The 17,061-nt window shown below is 47.2% G+C and overlaps 1 protein-coding gene across 1 annotated transcript in view; it reads right to left on the bottom strand.

Moving 5' to 3' along the window:
• The window catches only part of LOC137323130 (A disintegrin and metalloproteinase with thrombospondin motifs 12-like), a 556,042-nt gene that overhangs the window by 154,573 nt on the left and 384,408 nt on the right, over positions 1–17,061 (bottom strand). The window contains exon 16 of the mRNA XM_067986912.1: positions 12,188–12,308. Within this exon, the coding sequence (XP_067843013.1) occupies positions 12,188–12,308 (121 nt within the window). The remainder of the gene's footprint in view (positions 1–12,187; positions 12,309–17,061) is intronic.

Genomic DNA, 17,061 nt, shown 5'->3' on the forward strand with positions numbered 1-17,061 from the left:
CTTCCATCACCATCCCTGGGTATATCCTGATCCACCAGAGGTGGCGGTACAGTGATATACAGTCAGGAGGGAGTGGCCCTGGGAGTCCTCAACATTGACTCTGGACCCCATGAAATCTCATGGCATCAGGTCAAACATGGGCAAGGAAACTTTGGTACCTGAGGGTGGGGCAGGCCTGACTCATCCGAGTCTCAACTGTAGAAATACAGGGGCCTGTCAGTGCGGACTGCACGGTGTGCGGATATTACACAGTGTGCTGAGAGTTCGGTAAGTGTGGGAGTTTGGTGAAGTGGGGGAAGGAGGTGCTGCTTTGCCTTGCTTTTCCAAACTTTTCCTGCAGAGCGGTAGTGGACCTGAGAGTAGAAGAAATGAGATTGTGGAATAAAAGCAGCAGCAGACCTGCACCAAGAGACAACTACTGTGCGACATCACAGGGACTTAACTCCTGGACCTGAGATAAATAAGAAACAAAAAGTAATCCAAGTGGGACGTCACCAAGGAAGAGGTAAGTGATTGGCTGGTGAGTATTTTCCTGCTGAATTTGTCTAAGGTTAGAGTTTGTGGATTCTCGGGTCTCTGTTGTGTAGTGGGGGACTGCTGTTCAGCAAGGGCCCTTGAGTATACCTTTTAATTGAAGTGAAATTGGTGGGATTCATTTAATTTGAATTAATTAGTTAAAGGGTAAGTCATGTCAGGACAGCCCAGCCCCGTGTTATGCTCTTCCTGCTCTATGTGGGAAATCAGGGACCCTTCCGGTGTCCCTGACGACCATGTGTGCGGGAAATGTATCCAGCTGCAGCTACTGACAAACCGCATTGCGGCACTGGAGCTGCGGATGGATTCATTAAGGAGCATTCGCGATGCTGAGAACGTCGTGGATAGCACGTTTAGTGAGGTGGTCACACCGCAGGTAAAGGTTGTACAGGCAGGATGTAATTGGGTGACCACCAGGCAGAGTAAGAAGAGCAGGCAGGCAGTGCAGGGGTCCCCTGTGGCCGTCCCCCTCTCAAACAAATATACCGCTTTGGATATTGTTGAGGGGGATGACTTATCAGGGGAAGGCAGCAGCAGCCAACTTCCTGGCACCAGGGGTAGCTCTGCTGCACAGGCTGGGAGGAAAAAGAGTGGAAGAGCTATAGTGGTAGGGGATTCTATCGTAAGGGGAACAGACAGGCGTTTCTGTGGCCGTAAACGTGACTCCAGGATGGTTTGTTGCCTCCCTGGTGCCAGGGTCATGGATGTCACTGAGCGGCTACAGGGCATTCTCAAGGGGGAGGGTGAGCAGGCAGAGGTCGTGGTCCACATTGGGACCAACGACATAGGGAGGGAGATGAGGTCCTGCATCAAGAATTTAGGGAGCTAGGTAGCAGATTAAAGAGCAGGTCCTCAAAGGTTGTAATCTCTGGATTACTCCCAGTGCCACGGGCTAGTGAGTATAGAAATAGGAGGATAGAACATATGAATGCGTGGCAAAAGAGTTGGTGCAGGAGGGAGGGTTTTAGTTTCCTGGATCACTGGGCCTGCTTCGGTGAGCGGCGGAGAGAGGGAGACCGGAGCGGGGATAAAAACAGCGCGGAGAGAGCGAGAGTCCAGTCGGTGAGCGGCGGAGAGAGCGAGGCCAGAGCGGGGATAAAAACAGCGCGGAGAGAGTGAGACCAGAGCGGGGATATAAACAGCGCGGAGAGAGCGAGAGTTCAGTCGGTGAGCGGCGGGAGAGAGCGAGACCAGAGCGGGGATAAAAACAGCGCGGAGAGAGCGAGAGTTCAGTCGGTGAGCGGCAGGAGAGAGCGAGGCCAGAGCGGGGATAAAAACAGCGCGGAGAGAGCGAGAGTTCAGTCGGTGAGAGGCGGAGAGAGCGAGACCAGAGCGGGGATATAAACAGCGCGGAGAGAGTGAGACCAGAGCGGGGATATAAACAGCGCGGAGAGAGTGAGACCAGAGCGGGGATATAAACAGCGCGGAGAGAGCGAGAGTTCAGTCGGTGAGTGGCGGGAGAGAGCGAGACCAGAGCGGGGATAAAAACAGTGCGGAGAGAGCGAGACCAGAGCTTACTCTGAGAGCGAGACTCTGAGACCAGCGGCAGTTCGGGGTGACGTCACCAGTCAGAAAGTGACGCGGCACAGGGGAGGCAGCTGATTGGTGAGTAGGTTCAGGTGAGTATTTCTACCATTTTACTGTAAGTAAAGTAATAAGAAAGGGAAGATCTGCAGGTTTTATAGCAGATAGTGTTTTTTTTTAGTGAACCTAGGTCCCTAGTATAGTTAACATTTTCTAATTTCAACGTAATTTAAAAGGGGTAACTCAGCTAAGGCAAGTCATGGCAGCAGACCTCGCACCCGTGATATGCCCCTCCTGCAAGATGTGGGAAGTCATGGACACTACCATTGTCCCTGCCGACCATGTGAGCGGGAAGTGTGTCCACCTGCAGCTACTGACCGATCGTATCTCGGAGCTGGAGCTGCGGGTGGACTCACTGTGGAGCATCCGCGATGCAGAGAAACACGTGGATAGCACGTATAGCGAGTTGGTCACACCGCAGGTAAAGGGTATGTAGGCAGGAAGTGAATGGGTGACCACCAAGAAGAGTAAGAGGTGCAGGCAGGTAGTGCAGGGGTCCCCTGTGGCCATCCCCCTCTCAAACAGATATGCCACTTTGGATGCTGTTGGGGGGGATGACTTATCAGGGGAAGGCAGCAGCAGCCAACTTCCTGGCACCACGGGTAGCTCTGCTGCACAGGCTGGGAGGAAAAAGAGTGAAAGAGCTATAGTGATAGGGGACTCAATTGTAAGGGGAATAGACAGGCGTTTCTGCGGCCGCAACCGAGACTCCAGGATGGTGTGTTGCCTCCCTGGTGCAAGGATCAAGGACGTCTCGGAGCGGCTACAGAACATTTTGGAGGGGGAGGGCGAACAGCCAGCTGTCGTGGTGCACATAGGCACCAACGATATAGGTAAAAAAGGGGATGAGGTCCTAAAAGCAGAATATAGGGAGTTAGGAGGTAAATTAAAAAATAGGACCTCAAAGGTAGTAATCTCAGGATTGCTGCCAGTGCCACGTGCTAGTCAGAGTAGAAATAGGAGGATATTTCAAATGAATACGTGGCTAGAGGAATGGTGCAAGGGGGAGGGATTCAAATTCCTGGGACACTGGAAACGGTTCTGGGGGAGGTGGGACCAGTACAAACCGGACGGTCTGCACCTGGGCAGGGCCGGGACCGCTGTCCGAGGAGGAGTGTTTGCTAGTGCTGTTGGGGAGGGTTTAAACTAAAGTGGCAGGGGGTTGGGAACCTGAGCAGGGAGAGAGAGGAAAGCGTAACAGGAAGGGACAGAAGGTATGGAGTAATAGGTAAAGTGTTAAAAAAGGAAAAAGCAGGAACTAAGCGTCACAAAACAGATTTGAAAGTTCTTTATCTGAATGCACGTAGCATTCGTAACAAAATGGACGAGTTAACGGCACAAATAACTACGTATGGGTATGATCTTGTGGCCATTACAGAAACATGGCTGCAGGGTGACAACGACTGGGAATTAAATATGCCAGGGTATTTAACAATCAGGAAGGACAGGCAGGAAGGAAGGGGAGGTGGGGTGGCTATGTTAATAAAGGAAGGAATCACTGCAATACAGAAAAATGATATTGGGACAAAGCATCAAGATAATGAAACAGTTTGGGTGGAGATAAGGAATAATAAGGGGAAAAAAACATTAGTGGGCGTAGTATATAGGCCTCCTAATAGTTGCAACTCTGCTGGAAGAAGTATTAATCAGGAAATAGTCGGGGCATGTAATAAGGGAACAGCTATAATTATGGGGGATTTTAATTATCATATTAACTGGACAAATCAAATTGGGCAGAGCAGCCTTGAGGACGAGTTCATTGAGTGCATCAGGGATGGATTTCTTGAGCAGGATGTAACTGATCCGACCAGGGGGCAGGCAACCTTGGACCTGGTCCTGTGTAATGAGTCAGGATTAATTAATAATGTCCTCGTTAAGGATCCCCTTGGAACGAGCGACCACAACATGGTTGAATTCCATATCCAATTAGAGGGTGAGAAGGTTGATTCTCAAACAAGCGTACTGAGCTTGAATAAAGGAGACTATGATGGTATGAGAGCGGAATTGATTAAAGTGGACTGGGAAAATAGATTAAAGGGTAAGACGGTACATGAGCAGTGGTGTTCATTTAGGGAGTTATTTTACAACTTTCAAAATAAATATATTCCACTGAGGAAAAAAGGGTATAAAAGAAATGACAGCCATCCGTGGCTAAGTAAAGAAATCAAGGATAGTAACCGACTAAAAACAAGGACATATAAGGTAGCCAAACTTAGTGGGAGGATAGAAGATTGGGAATTCTTCAAAAGACAGCAAAAAGTAACTAAAGGATTGATTAAGAAAGGGAAGTTAGATTATGAAAATAAATTAGCAAAAAATATAAAAACAGATAGCAAGAGTTTCTATAGTTATATAAAAAGAAAAAGGGTGGCTAAGGCAAACATAGGTCCTTTAGAGGATGAGACCGGGAAATTAATGGTGGGAAACATGGAGATGGCAAAAATGCTGAACAAATATTTTGTTTCAGTCTTTACAGTAGAGGACACTAAGAATATCCCAACGCTGGACAAACAGGGGACTCTACGGGGGGAGGAGCTAAATACGATTAAAATCACTCAGGAGATGGTACTCAGTAAAATAATGGGACTCAAAGCGGATAAATCCCCTGGACCTGATGGCTTCCATCCTAGGGTCTTGAGGGAAGTGGCAGTAGGGATTGTGGATGCTTTGGTGATAGTTTTCCAAAATTCCCTGGACTCAGGAGAGGTCCCGGCAGATTGGAAAACTGCTAATGCAACACCGTTATTTAAAAAGGGTAGTAGGCAGAAGGCTGGAAATTATAGGCCAGTTAGCTTAACATCTGTGGTGGGTAAAATTTTGGAGTCTATTATTGAGGAGACAGTAACGGAACATTTAGATAAGCATAATTTAATAGGACAAAGTCAGCATGGCTTTATGAAGGGGAAGTCATGTCTGACAAATTTGCTTGAGTTCTTTGAGGATATAACGTACAGGGTGGATAAAGGGGAACCAGTGGACATAGTGTATTTAGACTTCCAGAAGGCATTCGACAAGGTGCCACATAAAAGATTATTACTTAAGATAAAAAATCACGGGATTGGGGGTAACATTCTGGCATGGGTGGAGGATTGGTTATCGAACAGGAAGCAGAGAGTTGGGCTAAATGGTTCATTTTCGGACTGGCAACCAGTAAACAGTGGTGTTCCACAGGGGTCGGTGCTGGGTCCCCAACTCTTTACAATCTATATTAACGATTTGGAGGAGGGGACCGAGTGCAACATATCAAAATTTGCAGATGATACAAAGATGGGAGGGAAAGTAGAGAGTGAGGAGGACATAAAAAACCTGCAGGGGGATATAGACAGGCTGGGTGAGTGGGCGGAGATTTGGCAGATGCAATATAATATTGGAAAATGTGAGGTTATGCACTTTGGCAGGAAAAATCAGAGAGCAAGATATTTTCTTAATGGCGAGAGACTGGAAAGTACTGCAGTACAAAGGGATCTGGGGGTCCTAGTGCAAGAAAATCAAAAAGTTGGTATGCAGGTGCAGCAGGTGATCAAGAAAGCCAACGGAATGTTGGCTTTTATTGCTAGGGGGATAGAATATAAAAACAGGGAGGTATTGCTGCAGTTATATAAGGTATTGGTGAGACCGCACCTGGAATACTGCATACAGTTTTGGTCTCCATACTTAAGAAAAGACATACTTGCTCTCGAGGCAGTACAAAGAAGGTTCACTCGGTTAATCCCGGGGATGAGGGGGCGGACATATGAGGAGAGGTTGAGTAGATTGGGACTCTACTCATTGGAGTTCAGAAGAATGAGAGGCGATCTTATTGAAACATATAAGATTGTGAAGGGGCTTGATCGGGTGGATGCAGTAAGGATGTTCCCAAAGATGGGTGAAACTAGAACTAGGGGGCATAATCTTAGAATAAGGGGCTGCTCTTTCAAAACTGAGATGAGGAGAAACTTCTTCACTCAGAGGGTGGTAGGTCTGTGGAATTTGCTGCCCCAGGAAGCTGTGGAAGCTACATCATTAGATAAATTTAAAACAGAAATAGACAGTTTTCTAGAAGTAAAGGGAATTAGGGGTTATGGGGAGCGGGCAGGAAATTGGACATGAAGCTGAGTTCGGATCGGTCAATGCCCTGTGGGTGGCGGAGAGGGCCCAGGGGCTGTGTGGCCGGGTCCTGCTCCTACTTCTTGTGTTCTTTAGATTTGTGGTTGGGATCAGATCAGCCATGATCTTATTGAATGGCGGAGCAGGTTCGAGGGGCCGATTGGCCTACTCCTGCTCCAATTTCTTATGTTCTTATGTTCTTATGTTCTGGGGAAGGTGGGACTTGTACAAGTCGGACGGGTTGCACCTGAACCAGAGCGGGACAAATATCCTTGCGGGGAGGTTTGCTAGCACTGTTGGGGGGGGTTTAAACTAACTTGGCAGGGGGATGGGATACAGAGTGGAGCTACAATAGGGGGTGATGTGCAGCCAAATATAGAGAAAAAAACAAGTCAGCTTGGAAGACAGGGCAAATATGTGAGGGCAAGGCTGGATGGCATTTATTTTAATGCAAGGAGTCTTGCGAATAAGGTGGATGAACTGAAGGTGTTGATAAACACATGGGAGTATGATATTGTTGCTGTCACAGAGACATGGTTGAGGGAGGGGCAAGACTGGCAGCTCAATATTCCGGAGTACAGAATCTTCAGGCGAGACAGAGGGGGAGGTATAAGAGGAGGGAGGGTCGCAATATTAATTAAAGAATCAATTACTGCCATAAGGAGGGATGATATATTAGCAGGTTCCTCTAATGAGGCCATATGGGTGGAGCTTAAAAACAAAAAGGGGGCAAGCACTTTGATGGGAGTGTACTATAGGCCCCCAAACAGTCAGGGGGAGATAGAGGAACAGATATGTAGGCAAATCTCAGAAAATTGTGCAAATAATAGGGTAATAATAGTGGGGGATTTCAACTTCCCCAATATTAACTGGGATACTCAGAGTGTAAAAGGCTTAGAGGGTACAAAATTCTTAACGTGCATCCAGGAGAGCTTTTTGAGCCAGCATGTAGAAAGTCCTACAAGGGAGGGGGCGGTACTGGACCTAATTCTAGGGAATGTGGCCGGCCAAGTGGAAGAAGTGCTAGTAGGTGACAGTGACCATAATTCGGTGAGATTTAAGGTGGTCATGGAAAAGGACAGGGAGGGGCTGGAAATAAAGGTTCTAAATTGGGGGAAGGCCGATTTTAATAGGATAAGGCAGGATCTGGCCAAAATGGACTGGGATCAGCTGCTTGTAGGAAAATCCGCATCGGAGCAATGGGAGTCTTTCAGAAGGGAGATTGAGACCATACAATGGCAACATGTTCCCATAAAGGTCAAGGGTGGTTCCAAGAACTCCAGGGAACCTTGGATGTCAGGGGATATACGAGAATGGATTAGGAAAAAAAGGAGGGCTTTTGGCAGATACAAAAGGCTAAAGACGGAGGAAGCCCGAGAGGAGTACAAAAAGTGCAGGGGGATACTTAAAAAAGAAATTAGGAGATCAAGGAGGGGCCATGAAATAACACTGGCGAGCAAAATAAAGGAAAATCCTAAGATGTTTTATAAGTATATTAAGGGTAAGAGGATGACTAGGGAAAAAATAGGGCCCATTAGGGACAAAAATGGCAATCTGTGTGTGGAGCCGGCAGATGTAGGAGGGGTTCTAAATGAATTTTTTGCATCTGTTTTCACTATGGAGAAGGACGATGTAGACATAGAAATACGGCAGGGGGACTGTGATATACTCGAACATATTAACATCGAGCGGGAGGAGGTATTGGAGGTTTTAGCAGGCCTAAAAATGGATAAATCCCCAGGCCCGGACGAAATGTATCCCAGGCTACTGTGTGAGGCAAAGGAGGAGATTGCGGGGGCTCTGACACATATATTCAGAACCTCTCTGGCCACAGGGGATGTGCCAGAGGACTGGAGAACCGCTAATGTAATACCATTATTCAAGAAGGGGAGTAGGGAAAAACCGGGGAACTACAGGCCAGTGAGCCTAACATCAGTGGTAGGAAAATTATTGGAAAAAATTCTGAAGGACAAAATTAGTCTCCACTTGGAGAAGCAAGGATTAATCAGGGATAGTCAACATGGCTTTGTCAAGGGAAGATCATGTCTGACTAATTTGATTGAATTTTTTGAGGGGGTGACTAGGCGTGTGGATGAGGGTAACGCAGTGGATGTGGTATACATGGATTTCAGTAAGGCCTTCGATAAAGTCCCCCACAGGAGACTGGTCAAGAAGGTACGAGCCCATGGAATCCAGGGCGCCTTGGCACTTTGGATACAAAACTGGCTTAGTGGCAGAAGGCAGAGGGTGATGGTCGAAGGTTGTTTTTGTGACTGGAAGCCTGTGGCCAGTGGGGTACCACAGGGATCGGTGCTGGGTCCCTTGCTGTTTGTGGTCTACATTAATGACTTGGATATGAATGTAAAAGGTATGATCAGTAAGTTCGCTGATGATACAAAGATTGGTAGGGTGGTAAATAGCGAGGAGGATAGCCTCAGTCTGCAGGACGATATAGATGGGTTGGTCAGATGGGCGGAACAGTGGCAAATGGAATTTAACCCGAAAAAGTGCGAGGTGATGCACTTTGGAGGGACTAACAAGGCAAGGGAATACACAATGAATGGGAGGACCCTAGGCAAGACAGAGGGTCAGAGGGATCTTGGTGTGCAAGTTCACAGATCCCTGAAGGCGGCGGAACAGGTAGATAAGGTGGTAAAGATATGGGATACTTGCCTTTATTAGCCGAGGCATAGAATATAAGAGCAAGGAGGTTATGATGGAGCTGTATAAAACACTGGTTAGGCCACAGCTGGAGTACTGTGTGCAGTTCTGGTCGCCACACTACAGGAAGGATGTGATCGCTTTGGAGAGGGTGCAGAGGAGATTCACCAGGATGTTACCAGGGCTGGAGCGCTTCAGCTATGAAGAGAGACTGGGAAGATTGGGTTTGTTTTCCTTGGAGCAGAGGAGGCTGAGGGGGGACATGATTGAGGTGTACAAAATTATGAGGGGCACAGATAGGATGGATACTAAGGAGCTCTTTCCCTTCGTTGAGGGTTCTATAACAAGGGGACATAGATTCAAGGTAAAAGGCGGGAGGTTTAGAGGGGATTTGAGAAAGAACTTTTTCACCCAGAGGGTGGTTGGAGTCTGGAGCTCACTGTCTGAAAGGGTTGTGGAGGCAGGAACCCTCACAACATTCAAGAAGCATTTGGATGAGCACTTGAAATGCCATAGCATACAAGGCTACGGACCAAATGCTGGAATATGGGATTAGAGTAGACAGGGCTGATGGCCGGCGCGGACACGATGGGCCGAAGGGCCTCTATCCGTGCTGTATAACTCTATGACTCTATGAAACCTCCTGCTGATTACCACCTACCGTCCTCCCTCAGCTGATGAATCAGTCCTCCTCCATGTTGAGCACCACTTGGAGGAAGCACTGAGGGTAGCAAGGGCACAGAATGTACTCTGGGTGGGGGACTTCAATGTCCATCGCCAAGAGTGGCTCGGTAGCACCACTACTGACCGAGCTGGCCGAGTCCTGAAGGACATTACTGCCAGACTAGGCCTGCGACAGGTAGTGAGCGAACCAACATGAGGGAAAAACCTACTTGACCTCGTCCTCACCAATCTACCTGTCACAGATGCATCTGTCCATGACAGTATTAGTAGGAATGACCACTGCACAGTCCTTGTGGAAACAAAGTCCTGTCTTCACACTGAGGACACCATCCAACGTGTTGTGTGGCACTACCACCGTGCTAAATGGGATAGATTCAGAACAGATCTAGCAGCTCAAAACTGGGCATCCATGAGGCGCTGTGGGCCATCAGCAGCAGCAGAATTGTATTCCAGCACAATCTCTAACCTCATAGCCTGGCATTTCCTCACTCTAACATTACCAACAAGCCTGTGGATCAACCCTGGTTCAATGAGGAGTGTAGAAGAGCAGGCTAGGAGCAGCACCAGGCGAACCTAAAAATGAGCTGCCAACCTGGTGAAGCTACAACACAGGACTACATGCATGCTAAACAGCGGAAGCAACATGCTATAGACAGAGCTAAGTGATTCCAAAACCAATGGATCAGATCAAAGCTCTGCAGTCCTGCCACATCCAGTCGTGAATGGTGGGTGACAATTAAACAACTAACAGCAGAAGGAGGCTCTGCAAACATCCCCATCCTCAATGATGGCGGAGTCCAGCAGGTGAGTGCAAAAGACAAGGCTGAAGCATTTGCAACCATCTTCAGCCAGAAGTGCCGAGTGGATGATCCATCTCGGTCTCCTCCAGATATCCCCAGCATCACAGAAACCAGTCTTCAGCCAATTCGATTCACTCCACATGATATCAAGAAACGGCTGAGTGCACTGGATACAGCAAAGGCTATGGGACCCGACAACATCCCAGCTGTAGTGCTGAAGACTTGTGCTCCAGAACTAGCCGTGCCTCTAGCCAAACTGTTCCAGGACAGCTACAACACTGGCATCTACCCGACAATGTGGAAAATTGCCCAGGTATGCCCTGTCCACAAAAGGCAGAACAAATCCAAACCGGCCAATTACCGCCCCATCAGCCTACTCTCAATCATCAGCAATGTGATGGAAGGTGTTGTCGACAGTGCTATCAAGCGGCACTTACTTACCAATAACCTGCTCGCCGATGCTCAGTTTGGGTTCTGCCATGACCACTTGGCTCCAGATTCATTACAGCCTTGGTCCAAATATGGACAAAAGAGCTGAATTCCAGAGGTGAGGTGAGAGTGACTGCCCTTGACATCAAGGCAGCATTTGACCGAGTGTGGCATCAAGGGGCCCTAGTAAAATTGAAGTCAATGGGAATCGGGGGAAAACTCTCCAGTGGCTGGAGTCATACCTAACACAAAGGAAGATGGTAGTGGTTGTTGGAGGCCAATCATCTCAGCCCCAGGACATTGCTGCAGGAATTCCTCAGGGTAGTGTCCTAGGTCCAACCATCTTCAGCTGATTCATCAATGACCTTCCCTCCAGCATAAGGTCAGCAATGAGGATGTTCGCTGATGACTGCACAGTGTTCAGTTCCATTCGCAACCCCTCAAATAATGAAGCAATCTGTGCCCACATTCAGCAAGACCTGGACAACATCCAGACTTGGGCTGATAAGTGGCAAGTAACATTCGCGCCAGACAAGTGCCAGGCAATGACCATCTCCAACAAGAGATAGTCTAACCACCTCCCCTTGACGTTCAACGGCATTACCATTGCCGAATTCCCCACCATCAACATCCTGGGGGTCACCATTGACCAGAAACTTAACTGGACCAACCACATAAATACTGAGGTTACAAGAACAGGTCAGAGTCTGGGTATTCTGAGGCATGTGAGTCACCTCCTGACTCCCCAAAGTCTTTCCACCATCTACAAGGTACAAGTAAGAAGTGTGATGGAATACTCTCCACTTGCCTGGATGAGTGCAGCTCCAACAACACTCAAGAAGCTCGACACCATCCAGGTCAAAGCAGCCCGCTTGATTGGCACCCCATCCTCCACCCTAAATATTCACTCCCTTCACCACCGGGATGCCGTGGCTGCAGTGTGTACCATCCACAAGATGCACTGCAGCAACTCGCCAAAGCTTCTTCGACAGCACCTCCCAAACCTGCGACCTCTACCACCTAGAAGAACAAGGGCAGCAGGCACATGGGAACAACACCAACTGCACGTTCCCCTCCAAGTCACACACCATCCTGACTTGGAAATATATCGCCATTCCTTCATCGTCGCTGGGTCAAAATCCTGGAACTCCCTATCTAACAGCACTGTGGGAGAACCGTCACCACACGGACTGCAGCATTTCAAGAAGGCGGCTCACCACCACTTTCTCAAGGGCAACTAGGGATGGGCAATAAATGCTGGCCTTGCCAGCGACGCCCACATCCCATGAACAAATAAAAAAAAAGGGGGAGAGGTTGTCAGGACACGGGGTGCTCGGGAACTTGTCAACATTGTCATCAATGTTATCTGCTTACAAACAAAGAAATAAGATTGTTGATAAAGTTCTTACCTAACCCTTCACTCTCTTCAAACGTCCTCTTTACTGTCTGACAGGAAGAGCCATTCCCATGGCACACTCCACATTGATCTTCAACTGCATTGGATTCTATTTCATAGTCACACCCTACAGTCTGGAAGAAATGCAAACAATTTAGCATCTGTCATTCTGTCTCTGTATCAAATCATTGATCAAACTGCTTATATTTCCCAACATTACAATAGTGACTACCCTTCAAAATTACTTAATTGGCTGTGAAGCTGTTGGGTTGCTCTGAGGTCATGAAAGGCACTTCATAAATTCTTTCTTTCTTCTACATATTACACAATAAAAGCTCAAGATTATTTCAACAAGATTAAGACTAGTCTTTGATCTTAGGACCTGGGTTCAAATTCATAAATCGGTTGAAATTATTTTTCCCTTTTTGCCATCTATAAGGTCCTGACATGAAATCAGTTTGAGTCAGTCTCAACCTAATTCCTAATGAGTGCAAGCACATTACCGCTGACAATTCAGAACAATTATCACTATATTACTCAGAGAGGTCACAAGGATGAACCAAGTGAAAATTCAATGGGGGTGCTTTTAGGAGGCAATTGCGGGTGCGTTGTGGGTGAGGGGGCTCCGAAAATCACGGAAATCCCGTTCTGGTTTGGAAGCGGGCTCCAACCCGCTGACTTCCGAGTTTCCCAGGGACCCACCTGCGTATGCATGGGCGACCCGAAAACGGAAGTCCCGCATGACAGTTAAAGGGCCAAATGAACCTCAGTGAGGTATTTAAGGCACTTTACCCGTGACAGATTTAGTTAGAACGATTTTTAACTCACATGGGCGGCTTGCCCACCGCTTCTGATTCACGTCTGGCCTGATCAGGGAACAAGTAACTAAATAAATTAAATAAAAAACCATGGACCAAAGTGAAAACACTAAATGAACCTACCTTTGCTCCCTGCTCCAATGTCCCCCTCTTCAGCCCCTGATGTCCCCCTCTACACCCTCTCGATCTTCCACCGATGTCTTTCCGATCTTCCCCACGATCTTCCCAAGATATTTCCCTCTTCCCCCCCCCGATCATCCCCACTCCCCTCCACCCCCCCCGCCCCCGGTCTTCCCCTCTCCCCTCTGAACTTCCCCTCTCCCCCCGATTTTCCCCTCTCCCCCCCCCCCTCCGGTCTTCCAGTCCAGCACCGGATCTCCCATTCTCCCCCCCCCAGGTCTTCCGTTCCAGCTCCGGATGACATCTGGCTCTGTCTTTCTCTTTATCGACCCCCACCCCCGCGTTGCAGCTCCTGACGTAAGTTTTGTTTGTATGGGTTTGCAACGCGCACCTTCACTCCCCCGCTGCCAACCCGCCACCATTGTAAAATCGAGCTCAATGTGTCACTGAGATGTGATAAAGGGAGCTCCTGGGGTTAAAACACACTGTTGAGGCTCAGTAATGAGATTATTGCTCTGTACCTTAATTAGGAGCTTTTCATGTCGAATCTGTATGCCGAGTTCTTTAACACCAATAATAACTCTCATTTTAAAGAGGACATAGGAACATAGGAACGTAGGAATATAGGAACAGGAGAAGGCCATTCAGCCCCTCGTGCCTGCTCCGCCATTTGACAAGATCATGGCTGATCTGTAATCTAACTCCATATACCTGCCTTTGGCCCATATCCCTTAATACCTTTGGTTGCCAAAAAGCTATCTATCTCAGATTTAAATTTAGCAATTGAGTTAGTATCAATTGCCGTTTGTGGAAGAGAGTTCCAAACTTCTACCACCCTTTGTGTGTAGAAATGTTTTCTAATCTCTCTCCTGAAAGGTCTGGCTCTAATTTTTAGACTGTGCCCCCTACTCCTAGAATCCTCAACCAGCGGAAATAGTTTCTCTCTATCCACCCTATCCGTTCCCCTTAATATCTTATAAACTTCAATCAGATCATCCCCTAACCTTCTAAACTCTAGAGAATACAACTCCAATTTGTGTAATCTCTCCTCGTAACTTAACCCTTGAAGTCCAGGTATCCACAAGGACCACAAAGAACTATCACAAAAATAAATATATTTTTAAAAATTGCCATACTGTAGCCCTTGTTGCCTTTTTTAGTGAATCTTGAGCTCATTAGAAAGGAATGTTAGTGCTGGAAAATGAAACATTTCCATTTTTGAAAGCATTAAGTGCTCTCAGATCAGGTAATAGGATTGATTTAAACTTGAGTCGCCCAGCATAAATGGGGCTGGAACGACTCAGAAATGTCTTACCGCCCCGCTTACATCCTCAAAGGAGTCTTCCGCAGGGCGGCCGGAGCGATCGCCTGTTTCAGTCGGAAGGCCCTGGTAATATGCAAATCAAGTCCCTATAACATACACAGAACCCCCTATTGCAATTGTGACAGTCAACTGGGAGGTACAGCAGATGAGGCACCAAAAAGTTAAGTTTAAAATAATTTTTTGGGGTCAGGAGGAGTCGGAGTGAGAATAGCGTGGGCCCCTGCCTCCCCGAGCCTTCCTCCCTCTCCCTCCTCAATCCTATCCTCCCCCAGACATACCTTCCAGTCAGCTGTGTTGGCCTCAGGACTGTCCTATATTGGGCAGGCACAGAGCTGGCGAGTTGCAGTGGTATGCCCGTTTGATGCCCACAGCTCACTGGCGGCAGGATAATGAGGCCCAGCCAGTAGGATTAGGTGGTGAGCTGACACGCTCTGCCAGTTGGCCTCCCAATAGTTAAAATCTACACCATTGTGTGGTCCTAATCAAAGTAAAATGCTTGAATCCATTATTAAGGACGTGGTAACAGAGCACTTAGAAAATCATAATGTGATTAGGCAGAGTCAACATGGTTTTATGAAAGGGAAATCGTGTTTGACAATTTATTAGAGTTTTTTGAGGATGTAACTAGCAGGGTAGATAAAGAGGAACCAGTGGATGTATTATATTTGGATTTTCAAAAGGCATTCGATAATGTGCCACATAAAAGGTTGTTACACAAGATAAGGGCTTATGGGGTTGGGGGTAAAATATTAGCATGGATAGAGGATTGGTTAATGGACAGAAAACAGAGAGTAGGGATAAATGGGTCATTTTCAGGTTGGCAGGCTGTAAACAGTGGGGTGCTGCAAGGATTGGTGCTTGGGCCTCAGCTATTTACAATCTATATTAATGATTTAGATGAAGGGACCGAGTGTAATGTATCCAAGTTTGCTGATGATACAAAACTAGATGGGCAAGTAAGCTGTGAGGAGGACACAAAGAGTCTGCAAAGGGATATGGACAGGTTAAGTGATTGGGCAAGAAGGTGGCAGGTGGAGTATAATGTGGGGAAATGTGAGGTTATTCACTTTGGTCGGGAGAATAAAAAAACAGAATATTTTTTAAATGGTGCGAAACTAATAAATGTTGGTGTTCAGAGGGATTTGGGCGTCCTCGTACAAGAAGCACAAAAAGATAGCATGCAGGTACAGCAAGCAATTAGGAAAGCAAATGGCATGTTGCAAGGGGGTTGGAGTATAAGAGTAACTAGGGAGAGAGTAGGGCCTCTTAAGGATCAACAAGGTCATCTATGTGCGGAACCACAAGAGATGGGTGAGATCCTGAATGAATATTTCACATCGGTATTTACAGTTGAGAAAGGCATGGATGTTAGGGAACTTGGGGAAATAAATAGTGATGTCTTGAGGAGTGTACATATTACAGAGAGGGAGGTGCTGGAAGTCTTAACATGCATCAAGGTAGATAAATCTCCGGGACCTGATGAAATGTATCCCAGGACGTTATGGGAGGTTAGGGAGGAAATTGCGGGTCCCCTAGCAGAGATATTTGAATCATCCACCGCTACAGGTGAGGTGCCTGAAGATTGGAGGGTAGCAAATGTTGTGCCTTTGTTTAAGAAGGGCGGCAGGGAAAAGCCTGGGAACTACAGACCGGTGAGCCTGACATCTGTAGTGGGTAAGTTGTTAGAGGGTATTCTGAGGGACAGGATCTACAGACATTTGGAGAGGCAGGGACTAATTAGGAACAGTCAGCATGGTTTTGTGAGAGGAAAATCATGTCTCACGAATTTGATTGAGTTTTTTGAAGGGGTAACCAAGAAGATAGATGAGGGCTGTGCAGTAGACGTGGTCTACATGGACTTCAGCAAAGCCTTTGACAAGGTACCGCATGGTAGGTTGTTACATAAGGTTAAATCTCATGGGATCCAAGGTGAGGTAGCCAATTGGATACAAAATTGGCTTGACGACAGAAGACAGAGGGTGGTTGTAGAGGGTTGTTTTTCAAACTGGATGCCTGTGTCCAGCGGTGTGCCTCAGGGATCGGTGCTGGGTCCGCTGTTATTTGTTATTTATATTAATGATTTGGATGAGAATTTAGGAGGCATGGTTAGTAAGTTTGCAGATGACACCAAGATTGGTGGCATTGTGGACAGTGAAGAAGGTTATCTGGGATTGCAACGGGATCTTGATCAATTGGGCCAGTGGGCCGATGAATGGCAGATGGAGTTTAATTTAGATAAATGTGAGGTGATGCATTTTGGTAGATCGAATCAGGCCAGGACCTACTCCGTTAATGGTAGGGCGTTGGGGAGAGTTATAGAACAAAGAGATCTAGGAGTACAGGTTCATAGCTCCTTGAAAGTGGAGTCACAGGTGGATAGGGTGGTGAAGAAGGCATTCGGCATGCTTGGTTTCATTGGTCAGAATATTGAATACAGGAGTTGGGATGTCTTGTTGAAGTTGTACAGGGCATTGGTGAGGCCACACTTGGCGTACTGTGTACAGTTCTGGTCACCCTATTATAGAAAGGATATTATTAAATTAGAAAGAGTGCAGAAAAGATTTACTAGGATGCTACCGGGACTTGATGGTTTGACTTATAGGGAGAGGTTAGACAGACTGGCAC

The sequence above is a fragment of the Heptranchias perlo genome, chromosome 1, assembly GCF_035084215.1.
Source record: "Heptranchias perlo isolate sHepPer1 chromosome 1, sHepPer1.hap1, whole genome shotgun sequence".
NCBI classification, from domain to species: domain Eukaryota; kingdom Metazoa; phylum Chordata; class Chondrichthyes; order Hexanchiformes; family Hexanchidae; genus Heptranchias; species Heptranchias perlo.